We start from the raw sequence: 15,889 nt of genomic DNA, 5'->3' as shown, positions 1-15,889 counted from the left end.
GTATGTTTTGAGAATGGTCATAAACTACTACTGTAAACACAAGTTCACTGTTTATAAATGGGCTGTGCCACCATTACCACACATTATTTTTTATGGTAGGGGTGTTCTGCCTGTCCTAATGATTTTATCAAGAAATACAGAAGAACAGTGGTTAATGTTGACTCATTTGTACTTCCCCTTCCAGTGCTGATCACATACACACTTGTTCTAGTGTTCTTTTCTTTCCTTCTTTAAATAATAAATGAAATCAACAGAAAACACTTCATTAATCTGATAAAGATTGCCTGTTCTAAGGCAACAGGAACCTCTGTTTCAATAAAAACTGTACAGGAAGGAGAGTCCTTGCAGAACAGGTGATTGCCCTTCTACATGAGGCTGGACTGTAGCTAGGAAAATAAACAGATACCTGCTTCCAGTGCTTCAGAAGTCAATGCTAGTTGTGTATTTAGTTATCTTATCTGCATTCAGAGAAAGACTGCAGAGAAAAAAAATCAAATATTAAACATAAATTTATTCTTTCATGCATTATGTGTTCTGTGTATCTATCTTGCTAACTTAAGTGAAATATGTGCTTTGTTACTTACCTCTTATCATTTAATTACTAGCTTTCATAAATACTGTAACCTTTTGGAAGTGATTCCCCCCCCGCCTCTTTTTTTTCCCCCATTCTGAGATATCTGTAAAAGGTGTCAGTTAATGACACTTTAAAAATGTACAAAGAAACAAAAAGTAAAACCCCAACCCAGAAATGTGAGGAATAAAGTCACTTCAGCAAGGTCAGCTCTGTCATAGCACACATCTTGCATATTTAATGGTAAAACACAGCTGGAATATCTTTAACTGTATATTTAACTGGAAGCTGAGGCAGGAGACTGTTCTCATATTAAGGAAATCTTAACTTTAAATTTTTGGGGGTTATTCTTTCTACTATGCCAGTATAGAATTATTGAAAACTTGCATTCTGGTATAAAAATATGAAGTAGTAGTCATTAATTTAAGACCATTACATTGTGGAGCTCTACTCTTTCAATTTTAGTTCACGATATGTTAGGATATTTTGGATGAACAAGTTCCTAACGTAAGTATGTTGCCAAGCTTTTTTTTTAAATCGGGGTGATGTTTTCCATAAGCAAAAGTAATCTTGGCTCAAAGCTTTAAAATGCAAGTATAACAATACTCCTGAAGTCGTTCCATTAAAGTGAGGAATTTGTGTTGCAATTTTGCAGTGATGTGTACTACTACTAAACGAGAATGTCCTTTTCCTGTCAGAGGTGGAAATGACACACTATGTGTTGTGATTTTATGCATATGTATGTATCGCCTTTATGCTTTTCCATAGTACGCATGTGACCATAAAGGCAGTCTTACCAAGGAGTGGATTCTACTGAATCTTTCTGCTGTGTTAATTTTGAACCAGATCAGCTCCCTGACTGAATTGTCTGTGCGGCCACAGCAGTGCTATGACTGCTATAACTGAGGAGTTACGCTGTCTAAGGGAGGCAGGAGTATCAGCCATTTCAGGGATTTACATTCATATATGCTGTTTGTGAAACCATGACCTAGGCAGCAGTGCTGCCATTTAAGTGCGTGTTTATGACCCTTTGGCAACCTAACTCACATCACTATTACTAGAAGGATTTACTAGCAAAGGAGAAATAAATGCCTATGTTAATGTGATTGGACTGTATGTCCTGGCCTTGTTAATTTGCGGTGTTGAATAGTTTACAGTTGCAGTCAGGTATTTTTGCCACCTGTCACCTTTCTCCATGTGCAATGAAAACTCTTGTTAGCTTAGTACAAGCTGAGGAATTGCACATGCTTCCTCCCATTGAGGAGTTGCCTTGGTTCCCAATACGGAGGAGGAGAGAGCCTGGGTTTGTGTCTGAGTGCAGTTCTGGGGTGGCTTTGATGGGGAGGGGATGTGGATGGCTGTTTTCTTGGGCCATTAGGAGAGAAATAGAAAAAATTGTTGTAAGTTTTGAAGAATTCTGCAGTTAGTGAATTGCTTTATTAAGTAATCAAAATAGTTCTTCCTTCTGCTCCAGTGAAACATCGTTTTTCACATCAGCAATGATGCAACAGTCGCCTGAGCACTAACTATAAAACAAAACTTGAGTAACTTAAAATCCTTGACTACTATGTGCTTTTAGAAACTTCTAATACTTGCTTCCTTTTCCTCTGTGCATTTCCAGTAAGTCAGTTCAGACCTCTTTTTATAATTTGTTGCTTTTTGAAGCTGGTTCTTATTTTTATAATTGTAATTCTGAGGTTTTGTTTAAATTTAAACCGACTTTGTTAAACTCTAGTAAAGTGTAAGATATTCTGATCTCTGGACCCACATTAAAATTTGAGTTGGAAATAAAAAGTAACTTGTAGGCATTACAATAGTAAATCCTCAAAATGTTTTTTTGATCTACATATTTATTTTTAAAATCATTTTAGGGAATGGTGGATTTGAGATCAGCAAAGATGTTTTAGCTATGTTGGCACAGGTATATGAGAGGCCCAGCTGATTCCTTGTTGTTTGCTGTCTTGTTGCTGTCTGTGCCTGTGCACTGTGGCTGTAAAATGCTTCTGCTGGGGTTTGCTATAGATAGTTGCATTGCACAGGTGTATGGTGAAATGAGGTGGAAAACTGTGCTGCTTGACTTTAGTGAAGAGCAAAACCAGATGTGCTGTCAACCTTTGTACAGCAATAAAGGTTTATGGTTGGGTTAACGAGCAGCTGCTTTTAAACCATAAATTACAGTTTCTCCAAATGTATGATAAAAGAAGTCTTTTGCTCTTGCTGAGCACAGGTGCGTAGCATCACTTTTAGAAACTTGCAAGTATTTAAAGCCTTGATTTTTAGTAATAATGTATTTCTACAGATGGAAGTGGTTGATGTTAAGGAAGAGGAAGAATATTTTAGAATTCTAGGTGTGTTTTACATTTAAATGATTGTAAGTATCATGGCACTGTTTTTAATAGAACATTGATCTGATTTGACCTTTCTAAGCTATGACACCATTGTTATGGTGAATAAAAAGCTGTAGTTCCCTGTAGACTAATAAAAACCTATGTTCCTAGGTAATTGAGTTCCCAGATAATGTTTCAAGCTCACGTTATTTCTGCTCGTATCAACTTTCTAGTTCATTTTCTTGAGAAGAATTATGTTCCTCACAAAGCAGGCTATTGTACTGTCTAGCTGACGTTTTCTCTGGTGCATGGTCACAGTAAGAGTACAATAAGTAGCTTAGGAGTAGCCTTTAGCAGTTGATAGGAATATTAGTAATTCACTGAGAATTGGAAAACTTTATGGATTTCAGGGTAGCTGAATCTTGCCTTTTACAAGAAAAGCAACCATCTAAATACATAGTAAAGAAACCACGAATTACATCCATGCAAGAAAGCAATGCAGAACGAAATGTCTAGGTCATGCTGAGTGTTGTTGTGATGGGCTGTGCTACTTTTGATCTGAGAAAAGTTTAAATTTTTCATTTATAAGGAGATTGAATATTTTGGAGGGGATTCGTTTAATATGTTCATTTATTTTCTAGATATGTTTAAATAATTATAATGCTTTTAGATATTAGCCACATCGAACATCCACAATTTAAGATTTCTAAAATATGAAACCTGCATACGGCATCTTAAAAAGAGTGGTTGTTTGTTCAGCTGCGTATTTCAAATCCACTTTCAACAGAAATATCAATAATCTTCAGAAATGAAAAAACAGCATTGCTGATCTTACAATATACAGATTCCTTTAGCATCAGCAGATAGAATAGATTTAAATAATCTGAATTTTTAATGCATTCCCAGTTGTAAGAAAAATAGATTACTCTAGAAGAGCTACAAAGAAAAGAATGCTCGTTTGCTTTATGTGTCTTAAAATACTTAAAGTGAAGAGAGGTACAGCCTGGATTTAGTAAGGATAAAGGGAGTGTTCAAGCTACTTACTTATTGCAAATGGATTTAGGAGTTTAAAATCTTCCATACCAATGCACCTAGCGTGGAATCCTATTTATAGGACCTGTTTTCCATATTTCCTGTGTGTTGTTAAATTCTGATATTTCTCAGTGTGCTATTTATGTTTTATGTTGATCAACCAAAAACGTATTGGGTGTACTCAGTTTTACTCTCTTGTTGAATATGTATTGTCCGAGTCTATGACTGTAAATACATGATATGCTAAAATACTTAGTAGCAATGCACAAGGCTACATACAATATGGAAGAACAGAGAAATACTAAAGGTGTCTATACAAAATATATACTTCCGGTGTGTTCTTTGGGAGATAACGGCAGTTGTATTTCTAAATGTTAAATGTATATAGTAACACTTTTTGTCTTAAAAAATAATAGTGTTCACCATCACTAAGAAATAGTTGAGGATTTATAGGTGGGTAAATCAGCATTTCAGTTCATGTTTTAAAGCATGGTAGCCTCAGAATTAAATCCACTAAAACCAGACTGAAGTTTGTGTTAACTGGAATTCTATGTGTTGTCCCCTAGGAGGAACAAGCTGCTAAACTCAAAGCTGAGAAGATTAGGGTTGCTTTAGAGAAGATTAAAGAGGCACAAGTGAAAAAGGTAAGTAATTTCTACTGGTTTATAAGATACTTTTTCACCTGGAAAATGCAGACAAAAATCTTCTCACTTGTGTCTATTACCCTTAAGTTGCCCTCAGGAAAGTAGGAACACTGTAGCGTTGTGATCTTGAGTGATAATGTGCTTTCTCATCTAAGCTAGACCTAATCAAGAAAATCCTAGCATATGGAATAACATTTTGGGTTTTTTTTAAGGAATAGCTTGTTTTGCAGCTAGTGCATATTGAGAAGACTCTGCCAGCTTCTACCCAGACTTGAAATGAAGGTGCAGCCTGCTGAGATTGTCTTTGTACCTTAAGCAGTCACACATTTAAAATATGGTTCTGTTTTCTTTACAGACCCCCTTTCCCCATTATGCATAGCAGGATTTTCCAGTGGTAAATGGAATAATACAAGCATTCAAGACTACAGACAGGGGTTACCAAGTGGAGAAAGTCTACTGACATTACTTGATGCGCTATCGAAGAATATAAAGTGTTCCCTTGAAATTTAGCCCTCTTATTTTATGTTTGGAGGTTTTTAGTAGCTTAAAATGTCTTTTACATTTAGTGTTTATATATCAAAAGCTGAAAAACTGTCCTGGTTGGAAGGGAATTAACAGTGTATTACAACTAGTATGTTTTAACTTCCAGATGAACAAGGTATAAAAAAAGGAAGCATAAATGACTGGCAAGAAGAATTACTGTCTTAAGTTTTTTTGAATGCTTAAAAAAATGGCTGCAGTTTTCTTTCTGGACAGTGACCTCTTTAAAGTGCCTATGAAAAGCCATTGTGTTTTAGAAACAGATTTCTTTTGCACTAATGCTTCGTACTGCCCAGAAGATTTAGTATAGGTATATTGTTTACATAATCAGCGTTTTTAGAAAATGTGGGGGAAGCAGGCAGAAAGCTTGAATTGCAAATCTGAAAAATTCTGTTTCTATACAAGGTTGTGCAGAACTCTGTATCTGGTTTGTGCCACCTAGAGATGTGACAAAAATTGTCACAAAGACACTTCATTAATCAGAACAGGACACTTTGGGAGGAGGGATTTTTTTTTCTCCTTAACACAATTAAAGCATGTTGGCATTGTATTGGGAAGACCTTTATATTTACTCTCTTATACTGAAGGAAAACAGTATCTTGTTAAGTGTCCGTGATACAAATATCTAACTATCATTTATGGCTTTTTACATTTTGAGGGAGTGTCTTGATTGAACTTAATAGTTTATTCCATTTTAACAAAATCTGTGAAAAAGAAGCAAGATCATAAAAAATATGTTTTTATTTGAAATGTGGGAAATTAATCCTTCTTGTTTTCCTAATTTTCTGCTTAATAGTTGGTGATCAGAGTCCATATGTCTGATGACAGCTCAAAAACAATGATGGTGGATGAGAGGCAGACAGTCAGACAAGTATTAGACAATCTGATGGACAAATCGCATTGTGGTTACAGTTTAGACTGGTCATTGGTGGAAACCATCTCTGAATTGCAAATGGGTAAGTAATTATAAACACAATTCTTATCTATTGATGTAATACTTGTCTATTTATGTGTCCTCAGAAAGATTTAAATTCTTCGTACTATTCATCATCCCATTCATTCTTGTAGTAAATGTTAATTCATGTAATAAAGCTCATGAATGATGTTGTTTCAGAATGATCTGGAAATGTTTTCTTCTTTCATGTTGAAAGCATGTCTAAATTCTAAGGTGTGATATAGGAATTTTACTAATGTCTAATCACTGAGCCTCTTGGTTTTGATGTGTTCCTCACAGAAGAAAGAGGTAAGGGATAAAAAACTTACTGTTCATCTTTCTTGCTAAATAGTATTTTCTACTGATCCTAATAGCTTTTATTACAAAAAGTTGTCTACATTGTTTTTTTCCTGTTAAATATTTTAATGCAATTGGTAATATGCCTCTAAGGGCAGTTAAAGCTCCTTTGCGCTGCATTGCACATACGACAGTGTAAGTTGTTCATTTAGCCAAAGGATATACCATCTGAGTGGATGGTATAGAATGGAGAAGAATTACATCAAAGAGATGTTAAGCACCTTAACCATTGACTAAAGAAAAGCCCAGAACTGAACCCAAATATCTGGATTTCAAATTAAAATGCAAATTAATATTTTTTCTCTCTTGTGCTGAAACCTTTTCTATTTCAAGCAGTGTAGTGTGTTAACTTTGCTTATTGTTAGACAGAAAAGGCTATTGTAGGGTGACAAGGTATCCTTCGATTCTTGTACTTTTCTTACAAAAAATAACATCTTAATAGGCTCAAAACCTTAACATTTTAATAAATGAAATCTTAAAAGTTGCCCAATTTGGGAACCAGAAAGAACTTGCACAAATTCTATGTAAATCCAAATTAAGCAATTCTGTAACACTTTACCTTATTAGTTCTATAATCTTACTGGTTCTGCAATAGTTTTGTTTCTGTCACTGAAACCTCTCTGAATTTGTAGGTAGCAGGATCCTGAACTCAAGGCTCAACCAGGGGTCTTTCCCATCCTAGATTTGCTTTCGTAAGACACTTCCATTCACTGTGCAGCCTCGAAAGAATGAAGGAACAAAATACTGGAAAAATATTTTCAACTTCTGTTGAAACTTCTGTCAGCTAGGCTGCAGACAGAAAGATAAACTGATATTTATCCAAATTAACAGTGCGACTGAATTAAGATTTATTTTAAATGAAACCAGGGTTACAAATCTCTCTTGTTGGGTGTTTTGCAAGTATATGCATGCCCTACTGCATGGGCTCAGAGACATACTGGGAATGACAGAATCTGACGGCTGTATTGAAAGAGTTTCAAGCTAAAGAACAACTTATATTACAGAATTTTAAATTCAGACTACAATGTGAGAAACCCAAGAAAGATGCAAGACGGTAGAATTCTGCTTCCTCTTTCATTTTTCAGTTTGGTTTTCCTTGATCCTTGGTAGGGCAACTGTTAGGTAGTTTGTCATAATTTCAAATATGTGGTGGTTTGTTTGTTTTTTTTTTTTTCGTTTTAAAGACAATCCAAAATGCAGCCTGTTTGATACATATATTTATACTGAAACTTGAAAAACATACAAAAAAATTATTTCAACAAAGCCCTCGCCCTATGTACTATTGTGTATTGTATTGTGTTGTTTTGCCAGTGATTCATCTTTTGAAATGTGTTTTTCTGACAATGCCTATGTAAGAGGAAGGAGCACCTTTATTATAGCATTTTCCTTTAGCAAGACACAGACTACCTATGTACACATAGGTGTATTTTACCATGTTGTCTTGTCAGTTGATTGCTCATGAATCACACAGTTAAATAAAATGTAGTGAAAGCTTTAAGCTAACAAACTGGAGGAAGACATGAGGCCTCTGGAGTTCCTGATTGTCTTTGGATTTTATGTGGTCTGCTTCAAATGTATATGGTTAATTAGTTTTTTGAGGAGTCTGATTATAGGTACATGTACTTGAAGTGGAAGGCCACCTGTTACTATCTAATGGTTTAACCAGCAGCTTTATATGTACTTTCAGAGGAACTGATATTATTTCCAGAATTCAGAATGAAATGCTTTACCCAGTTTTACCCTGCAAGTTTGTAACAGAAACAACTCTGGAAGGTTTCTTTTGGTTGGGAGAAAGGTTGTTTTCATTTTTTTTAGTTAGAGCAGAGTATGTCTATGAAGTATCTGTGGGTGACCATGTTTTAATTCTAGAGGGTATGTTTAATAGGAACACTGCATTATATGCAATTTTGCATACTATAGGAACATCTACACTCAGTGAAAGTTGTTTTGTGTTTGAGTTCAGTTATTGTTCTTCTTGTGATAACAGTTGATATATTTTGAAAGCTATCCAGTTTCAGTAAGAGGCTGCAGTGAGATTTAAACTTTTGTACCACAGTCCTCAGAAGTTTTTTTTTGGTTTGTACTTCTGTTAGGTAACACTTTTTTTACATTCTTGGAAGACAGTATTGCTGTGCTGCTGATAGAGTTTGATGGAAGTCATGAGTTGTAACTTCAAAGCCTCTTAAAAAGATTTCACTGAGACCTCAGTGATGTGTTGTCATCTCAAACCTTAATTCATTCCCTACAGATGATGTTTTGTTGCGTTCACTCTGCTTAGTGTTCTTAATTACTGAAGATGTGGAGATGTCATCCATCATCTCCGTTCTTCATTAGTGATAGCGCCTAGGTATGGATGTGTTCAGTGCCGTATACCCTCTGTAAAAATGTGGTGTAATTGATTTTGGGGGAAAAAAATATGTTCTGCTTTCAGATGCAACCGAAAGGTCAAGCAAGTACCAAAGGATTCTGAAAGAAATGGTTTGCTGAAATGCCACTGTGTGGCCTATGTGAAGAGAGAACAAATTGCAGAAAGCAAGATTCTACTTCAGTGTCTTAGAAGGGAGGAGAAAGTTAGTCTAGTGGTTTCCCAAAGGTGTATGCTTCCTTATTTGCTTTAGAATAAGGGCTTTCAGATATTTCTCTACCATTTCAGTAAATTTTCCTCTTTTTTTCTTCCCCTCTTTTGCCTATTTTCATTATCTTGTACTAGTGATAACTATTTCAACAGAGAGTCAAAACTCAGAGTTCTTAGAAGCCATGTTGATACATCATTTATTCAGCAAGACAGATTGTAAGAAAGTGTCAGTTTTCAGACTTCTACAGTACTCCCACTAACTATGAGTGTTCCGCATTTCGGAAGCATTTTGTTTTCCCTCTGATCATTGTCTATTACTTTTTTTGATACTTTATAAGTGAGATAGTGATTGGGGATGTAGAAACAAATTTTGTGCTGAAAAAGCTGCCTAATAAATTCCTCCAGGGATTGTGTGGACCGGAGTACATATAAATGTGATAACCTTCTTATTTGTACTCATAACATTTGAAATGTCATTTGTGTTCATGTGAAATGGTAGGCTTTGTCAGGTAAAAAAAGAAAACCAATTCATATATTGCTGGAACTATAAGCCTGAAGAAATAGAAGCAAGTGTGTTGAGTGTATGTGTAAAATTAAACCAGGCATGTCTGAAAGTTGACTAAGTTCTTTTAATTTCTTAGTGTAAACTTCTTCCCCATTTTAGTAGAGCTTGAACTCTGTTTTTTCTATGTGTATGCCTTGTCTCCCAGATATGACTACAGAGTAGTTTCTGTTGCAAAATGTGACAGATTCAAATGTATTTGCTCTCCTATTATTGCTGCAGAAAGGATCTTCGAAGATCATGAAAATTTAGTTGAAAACCTTCTGAACTGGACAAGAGATAGTCAAAACAAACTAATGTTTGTGGAACGTATAGAGAAATATGCACTTTTCAAGAATCCCCAGGTAAGCCTGAGATTCATGTTGAATGTGTGTCTGCGTGGATGTATGCATGCCTGATTGCAGTTTCTTACTTTTTTTTGGTGGCATTCATTTCCATACTTGTGCTTTGATACTTGTGTATGTATTAAAATGACAGGCAACTTTACATTTAGGTACTGTGTACATCCTCCATGTTGTGGTTGGCACAAAATCAGGTCCCTAGCAGAAAATCATGAGCTGAAGCAATCTGTTTGCTAATGTGTTTGTGGGTAATTTTCATGGAGATGAAGGCAGTTTCATGGCATTTACACCAATACTTAGTGCTCTTGAAATATGTAAATATGCAAGAAGGGTGTTGACAAGTATTGCTAGTAGTAATGCCTCCCTACTGTGCATTCTTGCGTTGCCGGCAAGAACAGGAAGAGAAAATCTTAAGAGGATAGCTACTCCAGGGTCAAACAGCAAGTGAAGAGAAGAGAGCATGTGTCCCTCCCTGTGGAAGCTGGGACCTGCCTCTTTTCACCTGTGTTTCCTGTTCCTTGGCTAGGAAACCAAAGGCCCCTTTCTCAAATGGCATCAAATGCCTCTCTTCTCTCAAATGGTAGCTACAGATTTGATATCCAACAGCAGTTCAGTATTGTAAGGGAGCGAAGGAAAAGAAACAGAAAAGCTGAAGGTGACTCTTTGAAGAACTGGATATAATATCACTTGATCTGACTCCTAACTCTTACCTGATGTATCCCCTTTTGGGGTCATAGATTATTTTTGCATGCTCATTCTTTGAGACACCATCAGTGTACTTGGTTTTGTTTTTTTAAAGCAAGAATTGAAACCCAGGTCTTACTCAAGTGCTTTGCACTGAAGCAGCAAAACTAAATTCTTTTGAAAAGCATGTAGTTAATACGGCTACTATCAGTACATACAATAGACGCTGTCAACAAGAATGAGGTGCCAGCATAAAACCAATATTTCTCCTTGGTTTAAAATACTGAACTGGCTAAAGTTTGTGAATATTGTTTTCTTCCAGTGTAAGAGCTAGGGTTTAGGAAGAGGAAAATTTTCATTGTCCCAGTCCTTCCCAAGCTGAAGAACAGTACAAAACTTCTTATTAAATAAGATACAGTACTGTCACAGTTTTAGCTGGGATAGAGTTACTTTCCTTCACTGCAGCTGGCAGAGTGCTGTGCTTTGGACTTAGTGTGAAAACAATGTTGATAACACACAGATGTTTTGGTTGTTGCTGGGTAGTGCTTGAACTAGTCAAGGACTCTTCCAGCTTCCCATGCTCTGCCGGGTGCACAAGAAGCCGGGAGGGGAGGGGCACAGCTAGGAGAGCGGATTCAAACTGACCAAAGGGATATTCCATATCATATAAATTCATGTCCAGTATGCTAACTGGGAGGAGCTGGCCGGGGGAGGCAGGCAGCAATCGTGGCTCGGGGACCAGCAGCATCAGTCGGCATGTGGTGAGCGGTTGTATTGTTTGTGTTTTTGGTCTTTTCCCTGTTTTTTTCCCTTTTCTGTTATATTATCATTATTGCTGCTGTTATTATTTTATTCTAATTATTAAACTGTTCTTATCTCAACCCACAAGTTTTTTTTTTTCTTGCTTTTGTTCTTCCGATTCTCTCCTCCATCCCACAGGGGTGCGGGGGTCAGTGAGTTGAGCGGCTGTGTGGTGTTTAGTTGCTGACTGGGGCTGAACCACAACAAGTACCTATGCATAGTTAGGTTCCTTTTAAGAAGACAAGTAGTATTTCATTATTTCTTCATGAAAAATAAATATTTTTACTCAGCAAAACTGTCAGGGCAAGATGGAAAGTAGTATGTGGCTTCTGTGTGTGCTTCTGTGAACACATAAATAATGGCAGTATGTAACAAGTTTAAAGATCTCTGTTTTTTTAAATACTGTTATTGTGGGATTTTCAAGTTCATAGTATTTTTTTGGATGCATTGTACCAGGCAGCAGTTTCTTTGGTGGAAAACCAGGACATTGTTGTTTGAGGCTGTTACTTAAGAGTATGGACTCATTGATATTTCTGGAAAAGATGGTTATATCTTAGTTCCAGGTATTACTTAGCAGTCTGTCTGATAGTTTCAAGTGGACTACAAAGTTTTGTTCAGTTAATGTATTGATCTCTAAGTAATAGCTGTTTTTTTCTTACTGCTACAGAAAGGTAATTAAGAAATGTTATTTGGCCTGATTTCAGAATGCCTATAGAAATATTAAGCTTTCTCTTGTTACAGAACTATCTTCTAGGGAAGAAAGAAACCTCTGAGATGGCAGACAGAAATAAAGAGGTGCTGCTAGAGGTAAGACTGCCAAAACAAAAAGGATATAGTGGTCATTTCAGAGCTTGAAGATAAACTCCAAAAGGTTGTGGTGATTGAAATTAGTGGAGAGAGATGAATGTAATTCTGGAACGGCTGTGAATGGAATGTGTTACATTTGAGATAGATGGCTATTTTGATGTTACCCCATTTCAGATACAATCAGTTAATAAAAATATATCTTTATTTTGTTTAAAAATCTGTACACAGTGATAATCAAAATGAGGGTACTTTTAACTGTGGCTAAAACCAGTCAAATTTGCAGAGCTGTCACCTGCTTTTTGACCTGTGGTGGTAGAGATTTTTTTACTTGTACTCTTCAAATGATTATTCTCTACAAAATTCTGTAGCATTGGTTCAGTGACTGGTCTATACTAATATTTTAGATTTTGTTAGTAAGCAAATTAGTTAAATTTTTTTCAGTTACATTTTAAAATAACCAAATATAACTTTAAAAAATGAGTGACAGAAAAGGAAGTCAATTAATATCGAACACATTAAATAGTTTACAGAACTAAGGAAAACAATAAAAATGGGTGGAGCAAATAAAGCAAACAGTAAACGTAGCCTCCATAAGCTGAAAACTGAATGGTTTTGTAATGGTTTTGTAGAGTCATACCTATGCTGAAACCTCATAGCTTCCACCTGATTTCCTGAATAAAGATTATGATTCAATAGTTACACAAAAGTAAATATTTTTGTATTTAATTTTGGACTTACAAGTAGCATATGCATGTTCTTAGTATATTATTAACATGGATTTTAGTAAGTGGTCATGTGAATACTGTCGATCAAAAAGATGCTTGAAGCCATGATATGCAGAGGGTTGTAATTCTATCTAGTTCTTTGTCTTCTAGGATTACTCATAAATCTCTGTGCTGCATATTAATCTGGAGTGTATTTAAAGCATTTGTTTTCCTCTGTTAGCTTTTTATAAATAGAACCTTAACAGAAGTTGTAGTGTTGGCAGTTAGTAGCAGCAGCAATTATAGTTGTATCTGATGGATTTGTAATAAGGCTTTGTGTATACTTAGACTTATGAGGCTACATCTATAAAGTCACCTCATGACTTTAAAGCCACTAAAACTATTGGAGGATCTGTTACTGGTAAGCAGTTGTTAGAAAATCTTTACAGTAGCTGCTAATGTTTTTGTTGTCATTCTTGCGCTGAGAAAGTGCTAAAATTCCACATTGTATTTGTCCAAACTACCTTATACCTTCTACAGTTAATCTCTAATTTATATTGATGCATGAAAAAAAGAGCTGTGCCTGTTATGTGTGCATTCCTGAAATAAAGACTTTCAGAATTTCAGTCATTAAAAACAAGCCACTGCATGCTGTATGTTCTTCCTTTCTCTCTTCCCAAACCACTTTATTTATTGACAGGAATGTTTCTGTGGAAGTTCTGTGACTGTGCCAGAGATTGAGGGAGTTTTGTGGCTCAAAGAGGATGGTAAGAAGTCTTGGAAGAAACGTTACTTTCTTCTTCGAGCTTCTGGCATCTATTATGTCCCTAAAGGGAAGGCAAAGGTATGTTATTTTAAAGCAATTTCCCTGAATTCTTTATTGCTGGTAGATCGTGCACACAAGGGTCAGCCTTAAATTTTGGCTTCACTGTGCCTTGCTTAGTGCCACATCCCTTCTTTAGAAGTGCAGCTTTATCATGGAAATATTGTGTAAATTACTGTGTTAGCACTTGATGTGAAGGGTGTAAACCCAAACTTAAAAATACAAGATGACAAGGGTCTTCTTTTTGAGTGAGCTTGGGGTTAGGTGTTCAGAAACACTTGAGGAAAAATGATTGATGGAGTTAAGAGGCTGTCTTTTCTCAAGCAGAATTGAGATAAAAGACAAAATTGCACTGCAAATGCCAATCATAAAATATCAGACCAACTCCACAATCAGTCTGCATAATTGTATTGGTTTTAGTTTGTATAAATGGGATTCTTTTCAGACCAATTTGTTACGTGTTTTCAAACTAGTAAAATTAGTACAATTTCTTCAGTGTCACCTAACTGCTGTTCTGTGTGTACCAATAACGAAAAGTAAATAGAAAGCTGCTACAAATGCATTACAGCTTCAAGGCTGAACTACTGTGAGTTCAAGTTGTGCATGAATCCATAACTCTTGACAGCCTCAGCTGATCCCCAGTACAGGAAATCCATTTCCCACACAGCTGGCAATGAAGAGGAAATTTCTGTCAGTGCATCAGCTCCCTTTAGAGCTGAATACATCTCAGATGTTCTTTCCGCGGTCTTTCGCTTTGTTAAAACAATCTATATGCAAGATAGCCTGTTGAAATTCCATGCCTTACAATCACTGCCAAACATAATTAGAATTACACTCACAGTCACACTGGAACTTGGACACCTTTATTATCACCAAGGTGAAATCATAGAATCATTAAGGTTGGAAAAGGCCTCTAGGATCATCAAGTCCAACCATCAACCCAACCCTTCCATGTCTCCTAAACCATGCCCTGAAGTGCCATGTCTACACATCCTTTAAACGCCTCCAGGGATGGTGACTCTACCACCTCTCTGGGCAGCCTGTTCCAGTGCCTGATTGCTCCTTCAGTAAAGAAATTTTTCCTAATATCCAATCTAAACCTCCCCTGACGCAGCTTGAAGCTGTTTTCTCTCGTTCTATCGCTAGTGACCTGGGAGAAGAGACCAACACCCACCTCGTTACCACCTCCTTTCAAACGTAACCAGGAACTGTTTAAAAGTTCCCGGTCAACCAATCCTATTTACTTTCTCCTGATTACAACTGTGAATAAACATTAGTTGTCTGATGTAAATTGTTGTCAAAAGGCAAAATGGAGACAGAATACAAAAAATCAGACTGAATTTGGAAAAGGATATCCTGGTTTTAAATTAACATCTGATGCAAGAGTTTTACACAGCTGAATTTCCTTCTTGTGTTGATAGTTTTTGAATCAGGATGAGACTAATATTGGAACTGAAGTAGCCCTTATATTAGTATTGGATCTTAACAGTAGATTGATTTTGTCATGCCTGTGGTGGTCTTATAAAGATTCTTTGTAAAGGATTATTTTTATATTTCATAGGTCTCGCGGGATCTCGTGTGCTTTCTACAGCTAGATCATGTCAATGTTTACTATGGACAGGATTATCGGAACAAATACAAAGCACCCACAGACTATTGTTTAGTGCTAAAGGTAATCCATTAATTGTTTTAAAAATTCTCATACTGCAAAGAGCAATTAAAGAGCTTGAAACGTTTCCACATTAATCTTAGTGTCTTATAATAACTACACTTCCTAACTGTGAACAAGAGCTGATGAATCCAATATTAATCTTCGGAGAGACTATAATATGGAATACACTTCCTATAGTAATATAACAATTGGGAAACTATGCATCTCAGTTTTTAGGGTGAATTTCTGAATTATTTTCATTCTGCACATCAGAAATGTAAATTGCTGTAAACTACAGTGACAATGAGAAAGCTATGTTTAACTACATTTTCTGTGAAGTTGTAGTAATGATCCTCCTTGACAGAAATACAGTAAAAAATATAAAATGCAATGCAGGGACTAGTGCAGAGGGAAGAAATGGCTATGAATCACTTTCTTCCCCATCAAGCTGACAGATTTCATTCTCCTGCCAGATGATCTGTGTGGTTTGCATGGTGAGAGAGGAAAAAGGTCATAGAGAGCAACAGAAGAATGGC

At 36.2% G+C, this 15,889-nt stretch overlaps 1 protein-coding gene across 9 annotated transcripts in view; it reads left to right on the top strand.

The window, feature by feature from the left end:
* Positions 1-15,889, top strand: part of RAPH1 (Ras association (RalGDS/AF-6) and pleckstrin homology domains 1) — a 109,717-nt gene that overhangs the window by 75,294 nt on the left and 18,534 nt on the right. For all 9 annotated transcript variants that reach the window (XM_064451789.1, XM_064451784.1, XM_064451787.1 and 6 more), the window contains 6 exons: positions 4,497-4,574; positions 5,911-6,070; positions 9,765-9,886; positions 12,110-12,175; positions 13,580-13,723; positions 15,264-15,374. In XM_064451789.1, the coding sequence (XP_064307859.1) occupies positions 4,497-4,574; positions 5,911-6,070; positions 9,765-9,886; positions 12,110-12,175; positions 13,580-13,723; positions 15,264-15,374 (681 nt within the window). The remainder of the gene's footprint in view (positions 1-4,496; positions 4,575-5,910; positions 6,071-9,764; positions 9,887-12,109; positions 12,176-13,579; positions 13,724-15,263; positions 15,375-15,889) is intronic.

This window comes from Phalacrocorax carbo, chromosome 5 (assembly GCF_963921805.1).
Source record: "Phalacrocorax carbo chromosome 5, bPhaCar2.1, whole genome shotgun sequence".
NCBI classification, from domain to species: domain Eukaryota; kingdom Metazoa; phylum Chordata; class Aves; order Suliformes; family Phalacrocoracidae; genus Phalacrocorax; species Phalacrocorax carbo.
The sequence above is the reverse complement of the archived record's forward strand: the minus strand, read 5'-3'. Positions and strand labels throughout refer to the sequence as shown.